Consider the following 20,346-nt stretch of genomic DNA (forward strand, 5'->3'; position numbering starts at 1 on the left):
TCTAATACACACGGAAGTGATGTACATTTGCAGCCTAACAGTATTGTTCTTCGTGGCCGAGGGCAGGGATTTCCAAACATCTGTAGTGAGCTCTAGGGTCCCAAGGCAGCAGTTTAACACCCCCTGATAAAAATAAACTGATAGAGATGTATTTGTTGCAGTTTCAGGGGGAGCCATTTGGAAAAAATATGTAGTGTATTGGACAGCCAAGTAGAATGAATACTCTCAACATCCCATTTATGTTTTAAGGGGGGTAGTTTGGAAATATCTGTCAAATGCACAGGGGGCCCTTTTAAGCATTTTTTCCTCAGCAATTTTTAGCTCTAGGGGCCCCAAGCAAAACTTGTCTGGAGATTGCCTGTAGGCGTCAGTGCTCACACAGCTGACAAGAGAACCCATGTTTGCTATAGAAGTGAAAGGGTGGGGGTTATTGAGCACTTTTTCCCTGTAGCCAGAGCTTGGAAATGATTGAGACACAAAACACATTCATGGATAAAGTGGGAAGTATTTCCTGAGGGCACTTTAGGGGTTTTAACATTCTTACAAGTGAAAGACCTGTAAGCCCTGCTGCCAAGGAGTACATTAACATTCCTTGTAAGACACTGGGGTTGCGTTCGCTCAGGGTCTGTAGGAACAACTGAACTGCACCCACACGCCCAGTCATAGCAAACATACAGCTTCCGGATTAGGAATTCTCCCTTCAGCTTTGTTTTTAATTCCAGGAGAGTATCAGTGAGCTCCAAACCACAGCTTCCACCAGCCGTTCCCTCTAGAGTGGGAGAGACAGCAAGAACGAGTAGGGGCTAGCGAGAGGCAGGAGAGACTGCTGACTGAGGGAAAATGCTTAATACGAAAATCTACTGCGGTCTGGGGAGAAAAAAAGGCAAAAACTCCACTTGATACATTGTGCCTTGTGGAAATAGTTCAGCACAATATGCGGCATTCTGAGATTTGACATTTTTTAGAATAAATATTAACAGCATTTGGGACAAAATTTAGGAGGAGACCCCTGGTGATGCAGGAAGGCTGGGGGCCCCACTGGGGGAGGTGGTGGCATTAATCAAGCTGCAGTCCTCCAGCTGTATTTAAGCTGCAACAGCATTCTTTTTTGTCTCAGCCTGCACCCTTGTACCCTTATATAACCATGGAAAGCCTCTGTGATGTCTGAAATCCTTGTATTCTACAACTGGGGGTACTTTATTTCCTACGCTTCTCTAGTGGTCAAAGGGGATAATGCCACATGTATTATCAGCCATTGGCTTGAACATACACTAGCACAGCATATGCATGATTTTTATGGGCTGCATGCTCTGACCGTCACACATAACTACTAATTTCTTACAGAGTTGTTCCAGCAACTTCAGGGGGCCCAAGGTTAAGAAACAGGCTTTTAGGGTTCTGTATGACATCATCTGTATCCTCATTTACCTTCTCTTTCTTCTGTCTCAAGTTGCTAGCTCACTTCTCTTCTTCCATTCCATAGAGTCTTGGTCGACTAGTTTGACCCTGGACACTAAGGGGTATATTTATCACAATGTGTAAAACGTGGAGTACGTGTTGCTCATAGCAGCCAATAGATGCTTTGCTACTGTTGAAATCTGATTGGTTGCCTTGGGCAACATTACTGGTAATGCTTCACTCCACTTTTTACATAGTATGATAAATATACCCCCATGACTTTTATCTTTTTTTTTCTTCTAAAAACTTTAAAGGAGAAGTAAAGGTTAACATCACTGACCATGTGTTCCTTAACAGTGCGTGTCTTTCATAAAAATTGCAGAGGCTGGGGCACTATTTTGTAAATTGTCATACTTCCATGTGGGAACTAGTTTACTATACTAGGGATTAGCCTGCCCTGTGGGTGCAGGAGAAATTGTTCAGGGGTGGCAGAGCGCTCCCTGATTTTATAGAGAACAATGGGCCACAAAATTAGTGATAACTCACTAGGGGGGCCAAAAATATTACCAGACTCAATATTTGAATTTAACTTCTCCTATAAGATTGTCTGCTCCATCAGAGGCGTACAGGGGGTACTGCAGTCAGGAGCCCCATGGCAGAAGGTAGAAAAGTATGATTTGTGGGTCAGAAAAGGGGTGCGGCTTGTAGAAATTAGTGGAGTTTGGCTAGGCCATAGGCAGAGTTTTTGTAATAATTGGGCAGTGGCCAGGGTGGATCAGATGCATGCAAGGGTTTTGGGGGATTTTTTTGCCCCAATTTTGTTTTGACTGGGCCCACCACCCAAATGCAGCCTGCCCTACAATACATATAATGCAGAGGGATCACTGTATTTAGAAAGAAAATCAAGGACACTGTTTCCTTTTATAACCATGAAGCAATCATTGTATACCTCACCAAGTCCATCCCCACTCTCATACACAGTATGTTACAGATGTGGTTTCCTATTCCCCACCAGAGGGATTATGTCCCTTATTTAAGTTTCATAATTATAATACTCAGATCAGCTCCTTGTTCTTGTTGCACAATAAAAATAGCGCCTAGAACAGAATTATACGAATCAAAAGCCAATTTCTCGAGAGCTTAAGTGCTTCTTAATAGCCGAGACCACATAGTGTGTGTTTATATGTGCATTATGTGTTTGCTTCATTGGTTTCCAGTGCTTTTAATGGTTTTTATGCATATAAATCTTCCCATTTCTTATTAAAATTGCTTATTCCTAAAAAATAAATAGCAACCTTCCCTATATTATCTTGCCAACCATTGAGCCTTCCAAATATCTGCTGTGTTCTCTTCCACACCAATAGCAATTACATATGGTCTGGCCGGTGGGCTTGCAATGTCCAAGTCATGATTGGCATCCAGAAATCAACGTAAATGCTAATGGGTAAGGCGTGGCCACGCAGGCAGTTTGCCTACAGGGAACGTTTTTTTTACCAAAATATCTGAGGAACTGGTAAAAAGATTGAGATTTCGTTTAACCTGGCAATGCAGAACACTGGGAATGTTTCCCAGTTCTTGGATACAATTAATAGGAGTTATGCACAAACATAGGCAAGAATGAGATTTTGCTGGTTTAGTATATTTATAATAATGTTCAGTTGCTATGATTTACTGGTGTTGGGGCAAATGTTTATTTCAGTCCAACTTTAGTATCACCCCCATGATTAAGAATTGAAGGCCCTGCTGTTCTGTATGACTGACTTGCAGCATGGAAAATTCCAGCACTGATAGGAGATCAGGAGAAAAACTGATCACTATTCAATAGCCGAAAAGTCTGCACAGGAGCCAAGTAGTGGGGGAGTCCAGGGCAAAATGTTAATTATTCAAGCCAAAGGGCCAACACATGGTGCTTCAGCTCTCACAAGCTATGCATCATCAGCTTTTACCTTGTGCTGGGAGTTGTACTTCTACATTCGCTGAAGGTTGCACCTAAGCTAACATTGATAAAAAGCATTACCATCACCATCTTGCCACTGCTGCTTTGTCCTCCTACTATCAGCCACACTTTCTTCCTACATAAACTGACCCTTGCCATGGGTGGAGGGATGCCCCAATACAAGCTATCCAGTTGATCAGTCATCCTTTACCAGACAACAACTGTAGCCTGTGTAACAAAAATGTATGTTTTCCCTTTTAATGGGTTACAAACCCTTTTGATTTTTTTCCACTGATTCAAAGTTTACTTTAATCTTTATATAATATAAACCCAATCCATAAATATTAATATTCTTTAATAGATTCTGCAGTCTGCCACTAGGTGGATCATGCAGCGAAAACAAATAGGAGAGAAAACTTGGAAAATGGCATTGCTGCAAAGCTTCTATTGGTGCAGGCTGCTATGGAAACCCTGGTGGTACAGGTATATGCAGAGGCTGCAGAAGCACCAAGGTTCCTCTGTGTCCATATGCTAGGCCAAGAGCAACTATGTGAAAGTGCAAGGAGCACCTTTTTATATATGGGATTTCTAATGCAACAAATGCTGGGAAATTTGAGCGACTGCAAGTGCATTTAGGGTCGTAAATGATCCTTATAGGCTACTGCCTACAACAAGCAAAAACAATGCAGCTTATTTTTTTTTAAAATCTGTGTATATACTTTTTGTCTTCAACAAGAGCACTGACAAAGGCTAGTTTCCCTTGCTTGGCTTTGGCTGGCATTGTGTGTACTGCCTGTTTGCTCACTATGGCAACCCCCCCTTGCTGTTGAATAGGAAACAGCTGACATTTGTATATTGTGTTTTATATGCAATGAGTTATAATTTAGCAAATGTGCTTAAGTAAATAATAAAACAAAGCATCTTCCTGCTGTGCAGATGTTGCACATTAAAGGGGAACTCCAGCTTCCAAAGCAAAATTTGTTAAAGAGCCCCACACAGCACAGAAACCCCTGTTATATAATATGTTCCTTCAAAATGTATGAATAAATACAATTTTTATATGCTGAAATCCAGCTGCAAAACAGTTCTTCTCTTTCTGCATCATATGAAATCCTGGCAGGGGAGGAGGGACTAAAACGTTGTTACAAATTGTAACAACTTCTCCACAGCTTACAGACAGCATGCAGGAACTACAAAACCCACAGTGCATTGCCCTGTGATGCGCTTTTCCTTATTGACATCACGGGTGCAGGGAATTGTGGGATTGGGAGGATGCAGGCTGAAGGCAAGCTGAGGACAGTCGACTACTGTTACATTTTTCTGTGAGTTTCAAACCATATTACGTTAAAAATCATGAAAAGGCTGTATATGTTTAATTGATGTTTATTGCAAAGTTGCTTGAAATTAGTTTAATTTGTGTTTGGGCAGAGTTCCCCTTTAATCTGCTCGTTACTTTTCATTAGCTCTAAGAGCCTGTTCTGATTCATGGCAGCGCACAGATCATCCAGTATTGCACTCAAGCAGAAGGGGCTCGGCCACGGCTGGGGGTTCATTCTGCTGCAGTCAATAGAGGCACTGTATAACTTGCAGTTTGCAAGGGGAGGCAATAGTATTGTTTGTGTAAGTGACGGGGTGTTTATAAACTGAGTTTGCACTTAGCATATGAGCAAAGGGGCCGGCCTGCCCTTTATTGGAAACATGCAGCACGCCCATATTCCAACTACTGGCCAGTCTGACTCTTGAGAAGTTTAAAGAAATATTGCACAGTATTGTTAGTGCAAGCAAATCATGCCTTCATTGTAGGAATTTCCAAACGTTGCTAAAATACAACTCCCAGCATCCACTGACTAATGGTTTCCACCTTTTTTTGCCAGCAATGCCAGCCTACAGGTTGGAGGCAGGCAGTGACATCACTTGGGGGGCAGGGTGATGACATAACCAGGGGTGGGGGGGGTGGAGAAATAGGGGTGGGGGGGAAATGGGCAGGCTGGGTGGGGAATAGATGGGCGGGGAAATTGGCAGGTTGGGTGGGGAATAGATGGATGGGGAAATGGGCAGGCTGGGCGGGGAAATTGGCAGGTTATGTGGGGAATGGATGGGTGGGGAAATGGGCAGTCTGGGTGGGGAATGGATGGGTGGGGAAATGGGCAGGCTGAGCAGGGCAAAGGCAGGTCTTTGCTTAAAAGGAGGTGATTGGCCATGGAGGGGGTCACGGAAGGGAAGGATTTATAAATTTACCAATAAATATATTGCGGGTAAATTTGTAATACTGGCAGGCTGGTGATTTGCTAGCTAGGCCAGTCAAATAGTAGCCAGTTGCCAACCCTATCTGACAATAAGGCTGCTTCCAGTTTTACAGTAAAGAAAAAGATTTGCAGGGCATTGATAAACTAAGCACACCAGTCACTGAGTGCACCATGCCCAGCCCTTCTGTCACTGAGCTTCAAAATGGATTGCAAAGGCCTACATTCCCCACATTAATACAGCGCTGCCTGTGTACATGAGGGGCAAGTGGAGGGAGGCAAGTAGGTGCCCCCCACCCGTCCCCTACTTGCATGTCATTCAGACACACAGAGCGGGAGAGGCCACAGGGAGTGCTGGAGCGTCCCTTAGTGCTATAGTACTAGTGTGTGGGGTTATAGTAAATTACCCCTTCATTCCTAATATGGATATTCATATAAAACAAATTCATTTTTAGGTGTGCTACCTAACATTATAAATGCACCTATATGTAAAATATACAGGGTTTATAGTCTGGAAACCCGTTATCCAAAAAAAGCTCTGAATTACGGAAAGCCCATCACCCAATGAATCTATTTTAATCAAATAATTCAGAATTTTAAAACTGATTTCCTTTTTCCTCTGTAATAATAAAACAGTACCTTGTACTTGATCCCAATTAAGATATAAATAATCCTTATTGGATGCAAAACAATCCTATTGGGTTTAATTCATGTTTTATTGATTTTTTAGTAGACTTAAAGTATGGAGATCCAAATTACGGAAAGACCCCCTTATCCGGAATACCCTTGGTCCCAAGCATTCTGGATAACGGGTCCTATACCTGTACTATATTTATATCATACATGTGAGTTGGAGCTGCCAAACTGCAACCTATTTAGACTGCCATAAATATACTTCCCTAGTAGCCATAAACACATTGCATTGATCAGAGAAGAAATGTTTGGCTGGGGTGGAAGGGTAAAACCAAGATAATGCTAAGGCATAATGATAAGGCATTTAATGCTTGGTTATTAGTGCGAGTGCTTTTGCGTTGCTAAGTCTCCTATAAATATGTAACAATCTTATGCCATTTAATATATATTAATGTTGTATTTTGTTCCCATCAGAAGAAAAATACATCACCGTGCAACCCTATACAAGCCAAGGGAAAGATGAGATTGGCTTTGAGAAAGGCGACACTGTAGAAGTTATCCAGAAGAATCTGGAGGGCTGGTGGTTTATAAGGTAAGGGGGAGCTGTGGCAGAACAAATGGCAATTAGATGCAAATTCAAGCACAGCAAAATATGTTATCCCCTGAAAGATTTCCTTAAAATATGATCTTTGCTTTGCTGTTCTGCAGTGTACGAGAGAGAGGGCCAAGCTATACTTGGAAACAGCAAGCTTTGCCACTGCCTGGTCACTGCTACAGTAAGGCTAAAGGAGAGCACATTGGCACCCATATAAACCCATGTTGCCCCATTTACCTCTATCCACCCATATATATATATATATCAAATATAGAAATCAGGGCCAAACCATATAAACCATGGGGCCAAGGTTCAAAAAGCATAAAAAGGGACCCATAGAACATGTTTTGTTTTGTTTGGGTAAACATAATAGAATATTTATAAAGCTTTTTGTTGATATTGCTTGATACAGTTCTCCAGTGCCGGACTGGCCCGCAGGGATACCAGGAAAACTCCCGGTGGGCCCAGGTGTCAGTGAACCCTCTTGCTTCTAACTATTTAGCCAATTTCATGGACATTCCCTATTTCTGTATGGGAACATGGAAGCTTGACAGATGGAAGAATAGACTATAGTATGTAGAGAATAGAGACTAGGATAATAAGGAGTTTGAGGGAGGAGAGGAGGAATTAAAGTTGTTAGAATGGGCCCATGGTCCGGGGTTCTCTGGTGGGCCCCTGCCATCTCAGTCCGACACTGCAGTTCTCCCACATGTAAAAACCCTTGAATATTATCTTTAATATTAAGCTGACATCTAAAATAAAGTGGCTGCCAACCCTATAACAGAAAGTGAGAGGATTTTTTTTTCCATTGGACAAAGTGGAAAAAGTAATGTCTGCCCACGTGAAGGTTTCCTATGGCACGCAAGTAGCTGTGTACCTTGGCATATAGTTTTGCTGTCTGTAAAATATACCCTCTTGTATCACAAAAAAAGTAGTGTCTTTATGCAGCCATAGGCAGAATAGTAAGCAAGGCACAACTCTGCAAGTCTTGCTTAAATCATAGCACACCCTCTGGACCAAAATGATGACTACAATAAAGAAAACCTGTGCCAATGTGGTACTTGAGTGGTGTCCAGCATAAAACTTCATATACACCCAGGTGCAGAATTTGTTGGCTGCCATTGTTTAGAAGAAAGGATCTCAGTGGCTCATAGGGCAGGGATTAGTAAAGTGATAAAAACCTATTTAGATGATTTTACAGGACAGACAGATGATATCCTTGTAGTCTGGGATATTACTGGCTGCATACAGAAGTGCATTGGCAAAACAGATACTTAATAAGACATTTTAGGTGTACAGGTGTGGGATCCCTCATCTGAAAACCCATTATCCAGAAAGTCCCAATTATAGGAAGGCCATCTCCCACAGACTCAATTATAAGTATGTGGTGAAGGGGGCTCAAAATTATTTTTGAATGTGCATCTTATAAAGTTCATGTTACTCCCCGTGCATGTAAATTCACATTCTTTTCTTCAAATTTACTCTCTCTCTACAGATACTCAAAATCATTATTTTAAAAAAAATATGCAATTAAACAGTTCCGAATCCGGAAATTATTTTTGTATTTTTGTCATTTTCCATATTTCTGAAAATATCTGCTCCCCACCCACTGCCCAGCTACTTACACTGTAAACTATATGATGATAGGAACAGTGAGCAGGCCCGGCTTCTCTTGGATCCCATCTTCTCCAACTCTAAGGGGCTGATATACTAACCCACGAATCAGAATCCGAATTGGAAAAATTCAGATTGGAAAACAAACATTTTGCGACTTTTCCGTATTTTTTGTGATTTTTTTCATCGCCGTTACGACTTTTCGTAAATTGTTGTGACTTTTTCGTAACCATTACGACTTGTGCGAATTGTTGCGACTTTTTCGTAGCCATTACGATTTGCTCGTATCTTGTTGCGACTTTTTCGTATTGAGCGCTCGTTAACTGCGGGCAAAACTTTTAGACTTTGCATGATTTTGGAAACCCCATAGGACTCAATGGCACTCTGCAGCTCCAACCTGGCCCAAGGAAAGTCTCCCATAGGGCTCAATGGCACTCTGCAGCTCCAACCTGGCCCAAGGAAAGTCTCCCATAGGGCTCAATGGCACTCTGCAGCTCCAACCTGGCCCAAGGAAAGTCTCCCATAGGGCTCAATGGCACTCTGCAGCTCCAACCTGGCCCAAGGAAAGTCTCCCATAGGGCTCAATGGCACTCTGCAGCTCCAACCCGGCCCAAGGAAAGTCTCCCATAGGGCTCAATGGCACTCTGCAGCTCCTACCTGGCCCAAGGAAAGTCTCCCATAGGGCTCAATGGCACTCTGCAGCTCCAACCCGGCCCAAGGAAAGTCTCCCATAGGGCTCAATGGCACTCTGCAGCTCCTACCTGGCCCAAGGAAAGTCTCCCATAGGGCTCAATGGCACTCTGCAGCTCCAACCTGGCCCAAGGAAAGTCTCCCATAGGGCTCAATGGCACTCTGCAGCTCCAACCTGGCCCAAGGAAAGCCTCCCATAGGGCTCAATGGCACTCTGCAGCTCCAACCTGGCCCAAGGAAAGTCTCCCATAGGGCTCAATGGCACTCTGCAGCTCCAACCTGGCCCAAGGAAAGTCTCCCATAGGGCTCAATGGCACTCTGCAGCTCCAACCTGGCCCAAGGAAAGTCTCCCATAGGGCTCAATGGCACTCTGCAGCTCCAACCTGGCCCAAGGAAAGTCTCCCATAGGGCTCAATGGCACTCTGCAGCTCCAACCTGGCCCAAGGAAAGCCTCCCATAGGGCTCAATGGCACTCTGCAGCTCCAACCTGGCCCAATAAAAGTCACGATACTGAAGCTTGAATGAATCCGAAACTTTCGTACTCGGCACGAAGGCTACGAAAAAGTCGCAACAATTCGCGCAAGTCGTAGCGCTACGAAAAAGTTGCAACATTTTGCGAAACAGTCATAATGGCTACGAAAAAGTCGCGACAATTTACGAAAAAAATCGCAAAATACCGATCATTACAAAAAAACGCATTCGGACGCCTTCGGACCATTCGTGGATTAGTAAATCAGCCCCTTAGTCAGATACTTAGGCACTGCTCTATAGGATCTGCTCTTGCTGGTAGCATCAGTCATTATGAACAAACAAGTTTCCTCTGGCTCAAACACTCTTCTAAGTTGTGCTGATCATTATATTGATAGCATTTATACCATATGCAATTCATAGGGTTCTAAGTATTACTGCGTTCATCAAAAAGTCATAATCCCTCCTTAAATATTATGACATAAACGGTTTTAGACATGCATAGGATTAGCCTGACATCTCTCTGCATGGGTTGAGTCCTCTTTCCTACTGTTCCTGCCTCATGATTTCTTACTGGAGTTTTTTTCTGTGCACAAAGCTGGAAAACAGATGTTGGAACTGGTTTTTTGCCACTTCTCTGATTTTGGTCTAATTCCTTTGTGTAATATATTCATAGCGTATTAACCCATTTGGCACAGCTGGGTATGTGCTAGCAGATGGAAAATTGTTTTCTCACAGACGTTTCTCATAAATAAAAACAGTGTTGGATGAACACGCAGTTTATATTATATATGAGCTTACTTCAGTAATAGTTTAAAGGAACAGTCTTATCACCAAGGGATCCTTTGTGATTTTTTGCAGGTACCAAGGAAAGGAGGGCTGGGCTCCTGCATCCTATCTGAAAAAGGCCAAAGATGACATCCCATGTCGTAAGAAGAATTTGACTGGTCCAGTTGAAATTATTGGAAATATCATGGAAATTAGTAACCTCCTGAACAAAAAGACTCCCAATGACAAAGAAAGCCAGGGAGGAAACGACTCTGAAGAACAAACCATAACCAAGAAAGAAATCAGCTTGCCTATCCTGTGTAACGACTCCAATGGCAACTCTATGATGTCCCCAGAGAAGCAAATCCCCAAGGTGACCCCGGGCTCCCCTGCTGTGGCCAGAATCGCTCCACAAAGAAGTGAAATAAGTAAGGGCATACACTTACATTTATATATATCTGTAGGCACATATACATATCTGTATGGAAGTGACAGAACTGAGAAACTTTATCAGGTAGTATTACAAAGTGATGTGCTCTGTGTTTAACCTCATTAGGTGCACAAATACAGGAGGGATGGCAATCCCAAGACCCTCCAACTGGTAAGTATTTTGTGCCCCAGCATCTTGCTCTGGCTGTTGGCTGGGGTATAACAGGGGCTTTAGTTCAAAGCTGGATATCATTTGTTTGGCATCCCCGCTCTTCACCAGTGAATACTAAGCAATATTACTATAATATTACAGATAGGAATATCCATAATGTCTACATTGATTTAATGATTCATAAAAAATCCCTTTGATAAATCACATTGTATCTCACATATTCTGACTGTGGAGCAGAAGGCCTACTCTGGGGGGGAAGATTCTCCATACTATGCCTGACTAATTTTTAAACATTTAAAGGACAGGTCTTCCTGTCTTAGCATGCAAGTGTTTTAACTCCTTAGTACCCCTTTTTAGGAGGGTTCTACTTGTAACTAAGTAGGCTCTGCAGCGCTCTAATAGTCTGCAACAAAATTAACTCAAGAACAAGGAAGATCAACCTGCTCTGCTTTACCTTGCTCACTGCCCAACTATAGTTGGTTTTCGTGAGGCAGGTAAATTCAGTACCATTGCACCTAACATTCCCCAGGGATCTGTGGTTCAGATTCACCTGATGGCAAGTCTGTGCCTGAAAGCAACATTGTGATTAATCAGACCCCAATGTCATAGGGTTGGAGATGAAGCCTCTGCATTTGTACATGGCAACTTTCATAGCAGTCTTTGGCTGCACTAAGAGGGCAATAATGCATGGCCAGTCCACAAGGAACTGAATGGAATGGTGTCAGATTTAACAATATTTACTTTAGTAGTTCCTTGAAAGGGAATCCCAAGAGTTGAGCCTTAAGGTCCCCATACACGGGCCGATTCCAGCTGCCGATATGGGTCCCTTTGACCGATTCAGCAGCTTATCGGCCCGTGTATGGGCACTACCGACGGGACTGTCCGACCGATATCTGGCCTGAAATTGGCCAGATATCATTCGGGCAGGTTAAAAAATTTAGGCGGATTGCGGACCACATCAGCTCGTTGATGCAGTCCCCGGACCGACTTTGCCTATCGACTTTGCCCGTCGTTATAATTCAATAATTTGGCCCCAGGGATCTGAAGGTGTATGGCCACCTTAAGTCTGAGGCCTTGCTGCATAGTTACTAGGTTGGACCTTTTTCACTTGCCACTTACTTACAAGGCCTGTTTGTAGAACCCCGCAATTACAGCTACAGAGAAGAATGGATACCCAGTCTCATTTATTGTACCTTTATTATCTAGTATAAATAAATCTAAAGCAACTGGACTTGTTCAAGAAGAAAATGTCTTCAATGATTACTTAACAAGTCCAGTTTCTTTAGATTTATTTATACTAGATATACCATGAGCTGAATGAATGAAAATCTTCATATCATATTGTACCTTTATTGACTTATGTTTAACTTGACATTGACATTCAGAGTGAGTATAACATAACATCTTGTTTTGTATAAAATAAGTGCTCTCCCTTAATTTCACTCATGCTCAACTATATCTGAAAAGAAAATATATCTTAAATAGGAGAAGGAGCAAAAGAGATGGATTTAGAGTAAAAAAGGAGGGTAGGGTAGGGTTCTCGATTAAGCAGTCCTTGGGAACCATCAAAGAGAACATGAAATACTATTTACGATATATTATCTTCTCCTCTTTGCTCTACATTCCTCTAACCAAATCGCACATGCTTATTTTTCATTTGCTTCTTGAATTTTCTTGAGGTTGAAAACACCCTTGAAAAATGTTCCCATATACTTTAATAGAACTCAAAAACACGGACCTATTCTAGCTGCCAATATCGCTTCCTATTCCTCGGCAGCTTATCTGCCCGTGTATGGGCACTAACGACAGGCCTGCCCGACTGATATCTGGTCTGAAATCGGCCAGATCTCGATCAAGCGGGTTTGAGCTTTTGTCGGATTGGGGACCACACAAGCTTGTTGATTTGGTCACCAAACTGACGGGCATCTATATCTGCCCATAGGTGGGGATATCGGGAATCTAAGTGTGTATGGGCACCTTAGGTGGAATGACAGATTTCAGTTCATACAAACAATGAAAATCCCATTCATTTGAAGGGATCTCAGCAGCATGTTTTCTTTCAAATTTTTTTTCTTTAAAAACATGATGGAAGATAAACTGATACATTTTCCTTGAAGATATATTAACTATTGTAACAAGCTGGGGGGAATTATTTGCACGTTCATTTTTATTCGCTGTGTTAAAGGACACTGGTGTGAAAACAAGGCAAATATATTTTTAAAACATATTTGTAATTCAAATGTACTGGTGCAGAGCAACGTGTCTAATCTATGGCTAATCTATGTCATGTGCAAATTGTGCCATTCAGTGCAATAGATGTGCTTATGTTAACTGCTGCCTTCTAACACACAGGGTTATGGCTGCACTCCTGGTATTAAGGCTCATGTATTTCATTATTAACTATTATTTTCTGTCTCCAGGTTCTCCAAATTTACGAACAAAGCCTCCCCCTCGAAGAGAATCTAGTCTGGTATGTTCATGTCATTTTGTAGATTTTTATTCACTTACATATAGCAGAAATGTTGGCTAAAAATATTCATATTGTTACGTGGATATATTTGAGTGACCTTTGTAGTGAAGCCTGGTGTGATCGTTTAAGTTATAAATTATCTTTTGTGAGGCTGGAAAGCAATTTCTATGTTAATGCTATTTCTTACAATGCTAAAGATGGTTGTTGGTAAGGCTGTGCCTGGGGCTGGCATTACCAGCTGGAGGAAATTGTGGAAAGGCTAAATTGCAAAGCTAAAAAAGTAGGTTTTCTGTTAGACAACCCATTCATTTAGGTTTTTCTGGCTCTGTTATGGTATCTCTTTTACCTTTGGAATATCAAGTGTCTGTCTTTTCTCTTGAATTTTTTTTAGGGATTCCAGCTACCCAAACCCCCTGAACCTCCTTCAGTAGAAGTAGAATATTACACTATTGCAGAGTTCCAGTCCTGCATATCTGATGGCATTAGTTTCCGTGGGGGTCAAAAAGCAGAGGTAAGCACATATTGGGCCAGATTCAAGTCAATTAGAAAACGTTATCTCATGGTTTATCACGTGAAAACTTATGGAGATTCAATTTCAGGTGAAAAAGACTTTCTCCAAATTCCGTTCCAATTTTTTCCCATAGACTTCAATAGAGTTTTCATGTGATAAATAGTGAAACATTTTTTCTGAATTGAATTGCATCTCAAAATGAATCTCTTCCATAAGTTATCATGTGATAATGCATGAGATATATATTTCTCACTGAATAGAATCTGGCTCACTGTTTTTACTTTTATTCTTCAAAGTGTCAATACCCTTATTCTCCTATAACGTATCTTATATGTTATAATAATATGCGTTTTTTTGAGTGTTTAAGTAGAACAGAATGAGTAAATACAATACCTTAATGGCATGATTTAGTAAAGGGCAACCCAGGAGCAATAACCTATAGCAACCAATCAGCAGGAAGCATTTACTGGTCACCTGTTGAAAAGTAAACATCTTATTGGTTGCTGTGGGTTACTGCACCTAGACAAACTTAGTCCCTTTTATTACATATGGGGGTAAAGGCTCAAGTCTTTTGCTAGTATCTAACTGATATGCTGGTTTACTTCTAGGTAATTGAAAAGAACTCAGGTGGTTGGTGGTTTGTTCAGATTGGTGAAAAAGAAGGATGGGCTCCATCATCTTATATTGACAAAAGAAAGAAACCAAACTTAAACAGGAGGACAAGCACATTGACAAGACCCAAGGTTCCTCCTCCTGCACCTCCAGTTAAACAAAAAGATTCAGAGGACGGCATTAATCCCCTAACGTGTGCTTCTACTGAACCCAAAGATTCTCCATCAAAACAAATATATGAGGAGCCTGAATATGATGTGCCTGCATTTGGCTTTGATTTAGAAGTAGAACTTAATGTTACTAACCAGAGCCATGGAGAAGAGCTTATCCAGGAAAACCTGTTTCAGCCATCCAGACCTTCTCCTGTTTCTTCTCTTCAAAGGCCAAAATTTAGAGTTGGTGAGTTTTCTGAAGATGTAACTAATGAAGAGGAGACAATTTATGAAAATGAGGGGTTTAGACCATTAGTGGAAGAGGCTTTGTCGAGTAAGGAATCAAGTGGTGACTCTGATTCACAAAAGAGCTCTGTAACAATTCAAAGAAATTCCCCGACTGCAGTGTCTTCAAAACCTCCTCTACTAAAGTATAAATCAGAAAGAAATGTCCAACAAGAAACAAAAAATGTCTCCTTTTCAACAAGTGAGGAGATAAAACCCAGGTCGGCTTCAGATGTTGGTTTACGTGCTGTACCAAAGGTCAGCACAAAGAAAGATGCCGAGCAAAAACAGGCAGTAGTCCCTTCAACAAGAGCAAAGCCAACAGTGAGACCAAAGCCTTTCTTAAGTAAAGCTGACTCCCAAAACCAGGATAAAATGGACATAAGCAGTTTGCGGCGCCAACTAAGACCAACAGGTCAACTCAGAAGTGGACTTAAAGGTTCAAAAAGCGAGGAATCAGAAAACCCACCAAAGACAGCCTTAGAAAATGCGGATAGCAAACCAAGAAGACGTTCTGTGGATCTAACTTCCAATACTTCTCAGACTTCATCTAACAATGACAAAAGCGAGGAAAGCGCAGAACAAAAGAGTTTTTATACAGCAACAAGCACCTATCAAAAAGTTTTAGATTCAGAGATCAGTTTCCCTGTAGGAGCCAAAATTGAAGTTTTGGATAAGCAAGACAGTGGGTGGTGGTATATTAAGTACAAAGATTCTGAAGGATGGGCACCATCACACTTTTTAGAGGAAGTGGATAATAAGAAGGCAGACACCTCAATAGCTGAGTCTGAATCCACCAAAATTAAAAAGAATGAAAATAAATCAAACAGCTTGGAGAAGATTGAAAAAAGAGTGCAAGCTTTAAACACTATTAACCAAAGCAAACGAGCAACACCACCCGTTCCTTCTAGACCACCAGGTGGATTTTCCAAACCTCCAGGACCAGGAAGCAATGTTGTGAAGCTGAGGAATGGAGTAAAGCAAGTAACTGTAAGGCCTCAGTCTGTGTTTGTTTCTGCTCCTCCAAAGGATAATAATATTTCTTGCAATTTACGTAGAAATGAATCATTGTCTGCCACAGACCACTTGCGAGGTGTTCGGCGGAACTCATCTTTTAACACTGTCCGCTCCCAACCAAATCAGACGAAAATAAGTTCTTCTGCTAAGCCAGATGGGGATATGTCCGAATCTGAAACATCCATTAGGCCTTCTCAAAAGAATGGCATACCTGTGTCCACTGTTCGGCCAAAGCCAATTGAGAAGTCTCAGTTCATTCACAATAATCTCAAAGATATATATATCTCCATTGCAGACTATGAAGGAGATGATGAGACTGTAGGGTTTCAGGAAGGGGTTTCAATGGAAGTCCTGGAAAAAAACCCAAATGGTTGGTGGTACTGCCAAATCCTTGATGGGGGGAAACCATTTAAAGGATGGGTACCTTCAAATTATCTGGAGAAAAAGAACTAGTCTCACAGTTCAACATATATATATAAATACATATATATATTGAGATCTTGATAATTTTTTATGAGGTCTGTATTGTTGGAAACAGCAACTGAAACATGATATGTACAGGATGAAGGCCACTGGCTGAGGAATATATTTGTAAGAATCACAGGGTATGAGATCCAGTCTCGACTACAAATTAGAGTGCCTTCATTTTCAGGTCTGAAACACTACAGAATGTTTAGCATTGTCTAGGAAGGTTTTTTGGTAAACTCAACAAAATATTGTTGAACGCCTTTCCTGTCATTTTTCTGGTCTTTTTTCTAACGCCAAAAAAAAAATGATAATAAAGTGTGTTTCTTGCCAAGCAAGGAAATAATTGCAGCAAAATATCTTTATACATATAAATTTCCTTTTTTTCTCTAATACATCATTTTTATAGGTTCTGAGGATTATGGGATAATAATGTAAACTCCTATCAGAGCCCTGCATTGCACTTGTGCCTTTTATTTGGCATTCAGTCGCTCTGTCTTTGGAGAGGCTGTCATATATTAGATTCATGGATTCTAAATCATTTTTCAAACTTGTTTTGGATGAATTTGATCATTTGAGGCAGTCGCTCAACTTCTTGATAATCAGAAAAGATTTGAATCACATTTACACAAGTGTTTCCTATAATCCTCTGCAGACAGTAGCACTTCCAACTAAACTGTGTCTCTTTTTCCTTCAGTGTTCACTTACATAGTGTGTCCACCAAGCACCTCTGCCTTGTATAGACATTCTTTGGAAACAAACTACATCCAGAAAGATGTGCCATTAAATGAGTGCATTCTTGGCTGCCTTGTTTACAGAATATACCAATGATTTACAATCTGTAGAGTTTTAATTTGTATATATTGTCTTTTTTTATTCTTTTGTTTTCCCAAAGCCCATGAACTAAAAGTTAGTTGAAATGAAACAGAGCAATGCAAAACACATTAACTTGCACTTCTGCAGAAAGGAGACCCATATCAAGTGCCTGGTTTCACCATTTTGGGTGGTTTCTTTACAAAAAAAAAAAAAAATCTTACAAAAATGTTTTTGTGTGTATATAAAGATGCAGCAGACCTGAGTGCACCATATGGCACACTTCTTTGAGAAACAAGGTATAGTGTGTGTGAAGTCTGCTCCTTCTGTTTATATACATATGGAACAGATGTCCATGCTCCGGCACATTTTCTTGTGACCAAAAAGATGCATTGAATTTCCTTCCATCTGTGTATTCATTTGTGTGTTTGTTCCTGGTACTCGAGTGTGTCTTGGGTTATTTATTCACATAGACCTTAATGGACAAGAACATTTAAATAAGACAAACACCTCGAAATCAGGCATTCTTCATTCATTGTTTTTGCATTAATTATCCAGATGAAAAAAATCTGATGTCGGTTTATGTTGTATGTCTCCCATTGTTTTTGTATCCCGGAATTTAAGTTACTGTGTGAAAACAGCTACCATGGTTAATGTCTAACACAGCAATATGTATATAATGTTAACATGTAATGCCCTAATAACAGCAAAAATGTTTCTCAGAGCCAAAATTTGTATTTTCTTATGGGTTGGTTAATGCTCTCCGGCAAGGCACGTGCTTCGGGCAGGCTTTGCTTCCCCTAAACCAACTTCTGTTAAAGCTGAAAGCTTCTGGCAAAATTGTTATCTGCAGGCCAAATTCATCAAAAGGTAAATATTTGCAGAGCCTACTTCTGTACCGATTCTTAGATATTTAGAATTGGAAATAACGTAGCAACGTGTATTAGCCCAGATCATGACTAGTTTATGTTTCCAGTTAGAAGCAAGTTACATCTGTTCAATAGAGCTTATTGGATCATTCCATTTGGCAAATGGCTAAGGGTTTTTTGGATTATCAGTGCTGGTATCCAACTGGCTTTACATATTCTTTTCCTACTTTCTTTTGTGAAGGAATACAGAGCAGGTTACTTTGCCGCGCGCAGGTCTCCCTGTGTTTGCACCTTCTCTGGCTGAGAAGAAGCTGTGGTTCTGCGGGTCTAGAATAATATTTCAGTTCTGCAGTGGGTCTTGGTCAGTGGGGCTTTCTACTAGGCTTGGGCTTGGTTTGTAATAGAATATATTGTTTAATACCTATCATCTGCCAGTATTTCTACCTTTTCACCCGCTATAACTGAAAAAATAGATGTAGCTCACCTACAATTAATCTTCAATATCAATGTGGGCGTCACCTAAACACCCATAATACAAATAATAAAATAGATATTCTGTAGCTCTATTATAGTGAAGATGAGATTTTACAAAAACCATTAAAATTAGGAGACCATATACTTCCAACCATTTGGTGATATTGGCTGCAGACTAGTTAGATTGTGGCTTTTTCTCTTGTTTTCATCACTTGTGTTTGTAACCAACCAGTTGCTGTTATTAGGGATGTTGTTTTTTTGTTTTTTTTTTAAATGGAAGCGCTATATAGTTCTGCTGGACAGTGTTAAATAAAGTAATACATAGAATATCTGCTAGACTGCAGTACTAATAGTAGTGAGTTACTTATTATTATTTTTCTATTATTAAATGTAACTATGATTTTTTTCTTTTTTCAATAATGAGAGAGAAGTGGTTCATTATTTGAAAACAGATGCACTTTACCAATAACAATTTACACTCGAGTGCATTATAGAAAAGTGCAGTGCATACAGTCCTATTAAGCAACACATATTTATATACAAATATTTATAATTATTTAAAATAATTCTGCCTGTTTCACAGAATTTTTTAACCGATATCTGTACCTGGGTGCATTTTCTCTTCCATTTCATTGAGCCATTTATCATTTGGTCAAAAGTTTAAAAAGTTGTTACGCATTACTGTAGGGGTTTTTCATTTTTGTACTTTAGGGATGCACCAAATCCACTTTTTCGGATCCGGCCAAACCCCCGAATCCTTCGTAAATGCTGAAAAATGTTCAACTTCCGTATTTACGTGACAAAAAGTCACATGATTTTTCAGATTCGGTTCGGCTGGGACCGTGGATTCTCCCGAATCTGAATCCTGTTGAAAAAGGCCGAATACCGATCCGAATCCTGGATCCGTTGCATCCCTACTAATATTGTATTAATCCAGTACAACAACAAATATATATTTTACTGGGAAATCTCCAGCAGTTCCCCAACAATTTGAACTGTAATTTGGGCCTTTTTGGCAGCTTAAAACATAGTTCTAATAATGACAGTAGAAATTAAGGCCCTATTTATAAATCATGAAAGGCTAATGAGGGATTTCTGGTGGAATTATCCATTATTTAGCTTGAAAATGACTTTTTATTGCAAGGATTTTGGATTGTTCCAAGCAAATGTAACTTTTTAAATTCCCAGTTGGCAAAAAAAGTGAAAAGTTTATGAAAATGTCGTTTTATACAAACTTCTGCCGGTATTTTGTTGAATTACCAGTTCGGTTCCAACAAAAACCTTGTAAATCTGACCATAAACTTATCCAACATTTTTATTTCAGTAACAAAAACTATTTCACTTTCATAATTCCAAAAACATCGACATGATTGAAAACAGAATTCTGTTCTATTCTCTGAACAAGGATTAAGAATTTTTTTTAGGGAAAAGAAAATCTCTTTACAACTTAATGTTGTATCGACTTTCACGGTGAAATAATTCCGACCCTACAAAAACCTTGGAAAATGTTCCAAAATCTTTCCAATATTTCTGTTTTTAGTAGAAAAACAATTTCACTTTCATTAATCCCCAAAACGTCAACCTATTTTCAAAAACGAATTTAGTTCTATGGTAGCCATTTATAAATAGAGCCTTAAATGATATATATTGATTATTTCAAGTCCACAATGAACTTAGCTGCATTCATCTAAAATATTTCATCTAATAGTATTATTGTTTTCTTTTAGCATTA

At 40.3% G+C, this 20,346-nt stretch overlaps 1 protein-coding gene across 8 annotated transcripts in view; it reads left to right on the forward strand.

The window, feature by feature from the left end:
• The window catches only part of sh3pxd2a (SH3 and PX domains 2A), a 189,460-nt gene extending 170,517 nt beyond the window's left edge, over positions 1-18,943 (forward strand). For 4 of the 8 annotated variants that reach the window (XM_031905997.1, XM_031906001.1, XM_031905998.1 and 1 more), the window contains 6 exons: positions 6,685-6,802; positions 10,439-10,773; positions 10,902-10,946; positions 13,367-13,416; positions 13,808-13,927; positions 14,536-18,943. In XM_031905997.1, coding sequence (XP_031761857.1) covers positions 6,685-6,802; positions 10,439-10,773; positions 10,902-10,946; positions 13,367-13,416; positions 13,808-13,927; positions 14,536-16,446 — 2,579 coding nt within the window. In that variant the 3' untranslated portion in view covers positions 16,447-18,943. The remainder of the gene's footprint in view (positions 1-6,684; positions 6,803-10,438; positions 10,774-10,901; positions 10,947-13,366; positions 13,417-13,807; positions 13,928-14,535) is intronic. The other 4 variants (XM_031905999.1, XM_004915848.4, XM_002936804.5 and 1 more) reach the window with 1 other exon arrangement.
• The last annotated feature ends 1,403 nt before the right edge of the window (positions 18,944-20,346 follow it).

Source organism: Xenopus tropicalis, chromosome 7 (genome assembly GCF_000004195.4).
Source record: "Xenopus tropicalis strain Nigerian chromosome 7, UCB_Xtro_10.0, whole genome shotgun sequence".
Taxonomy (NCBI): Eukaryota; Metazoa; Chordata; class Amphibia; order Anura; family Pipidae; genus Xenopus; species Xenopus tropicalis.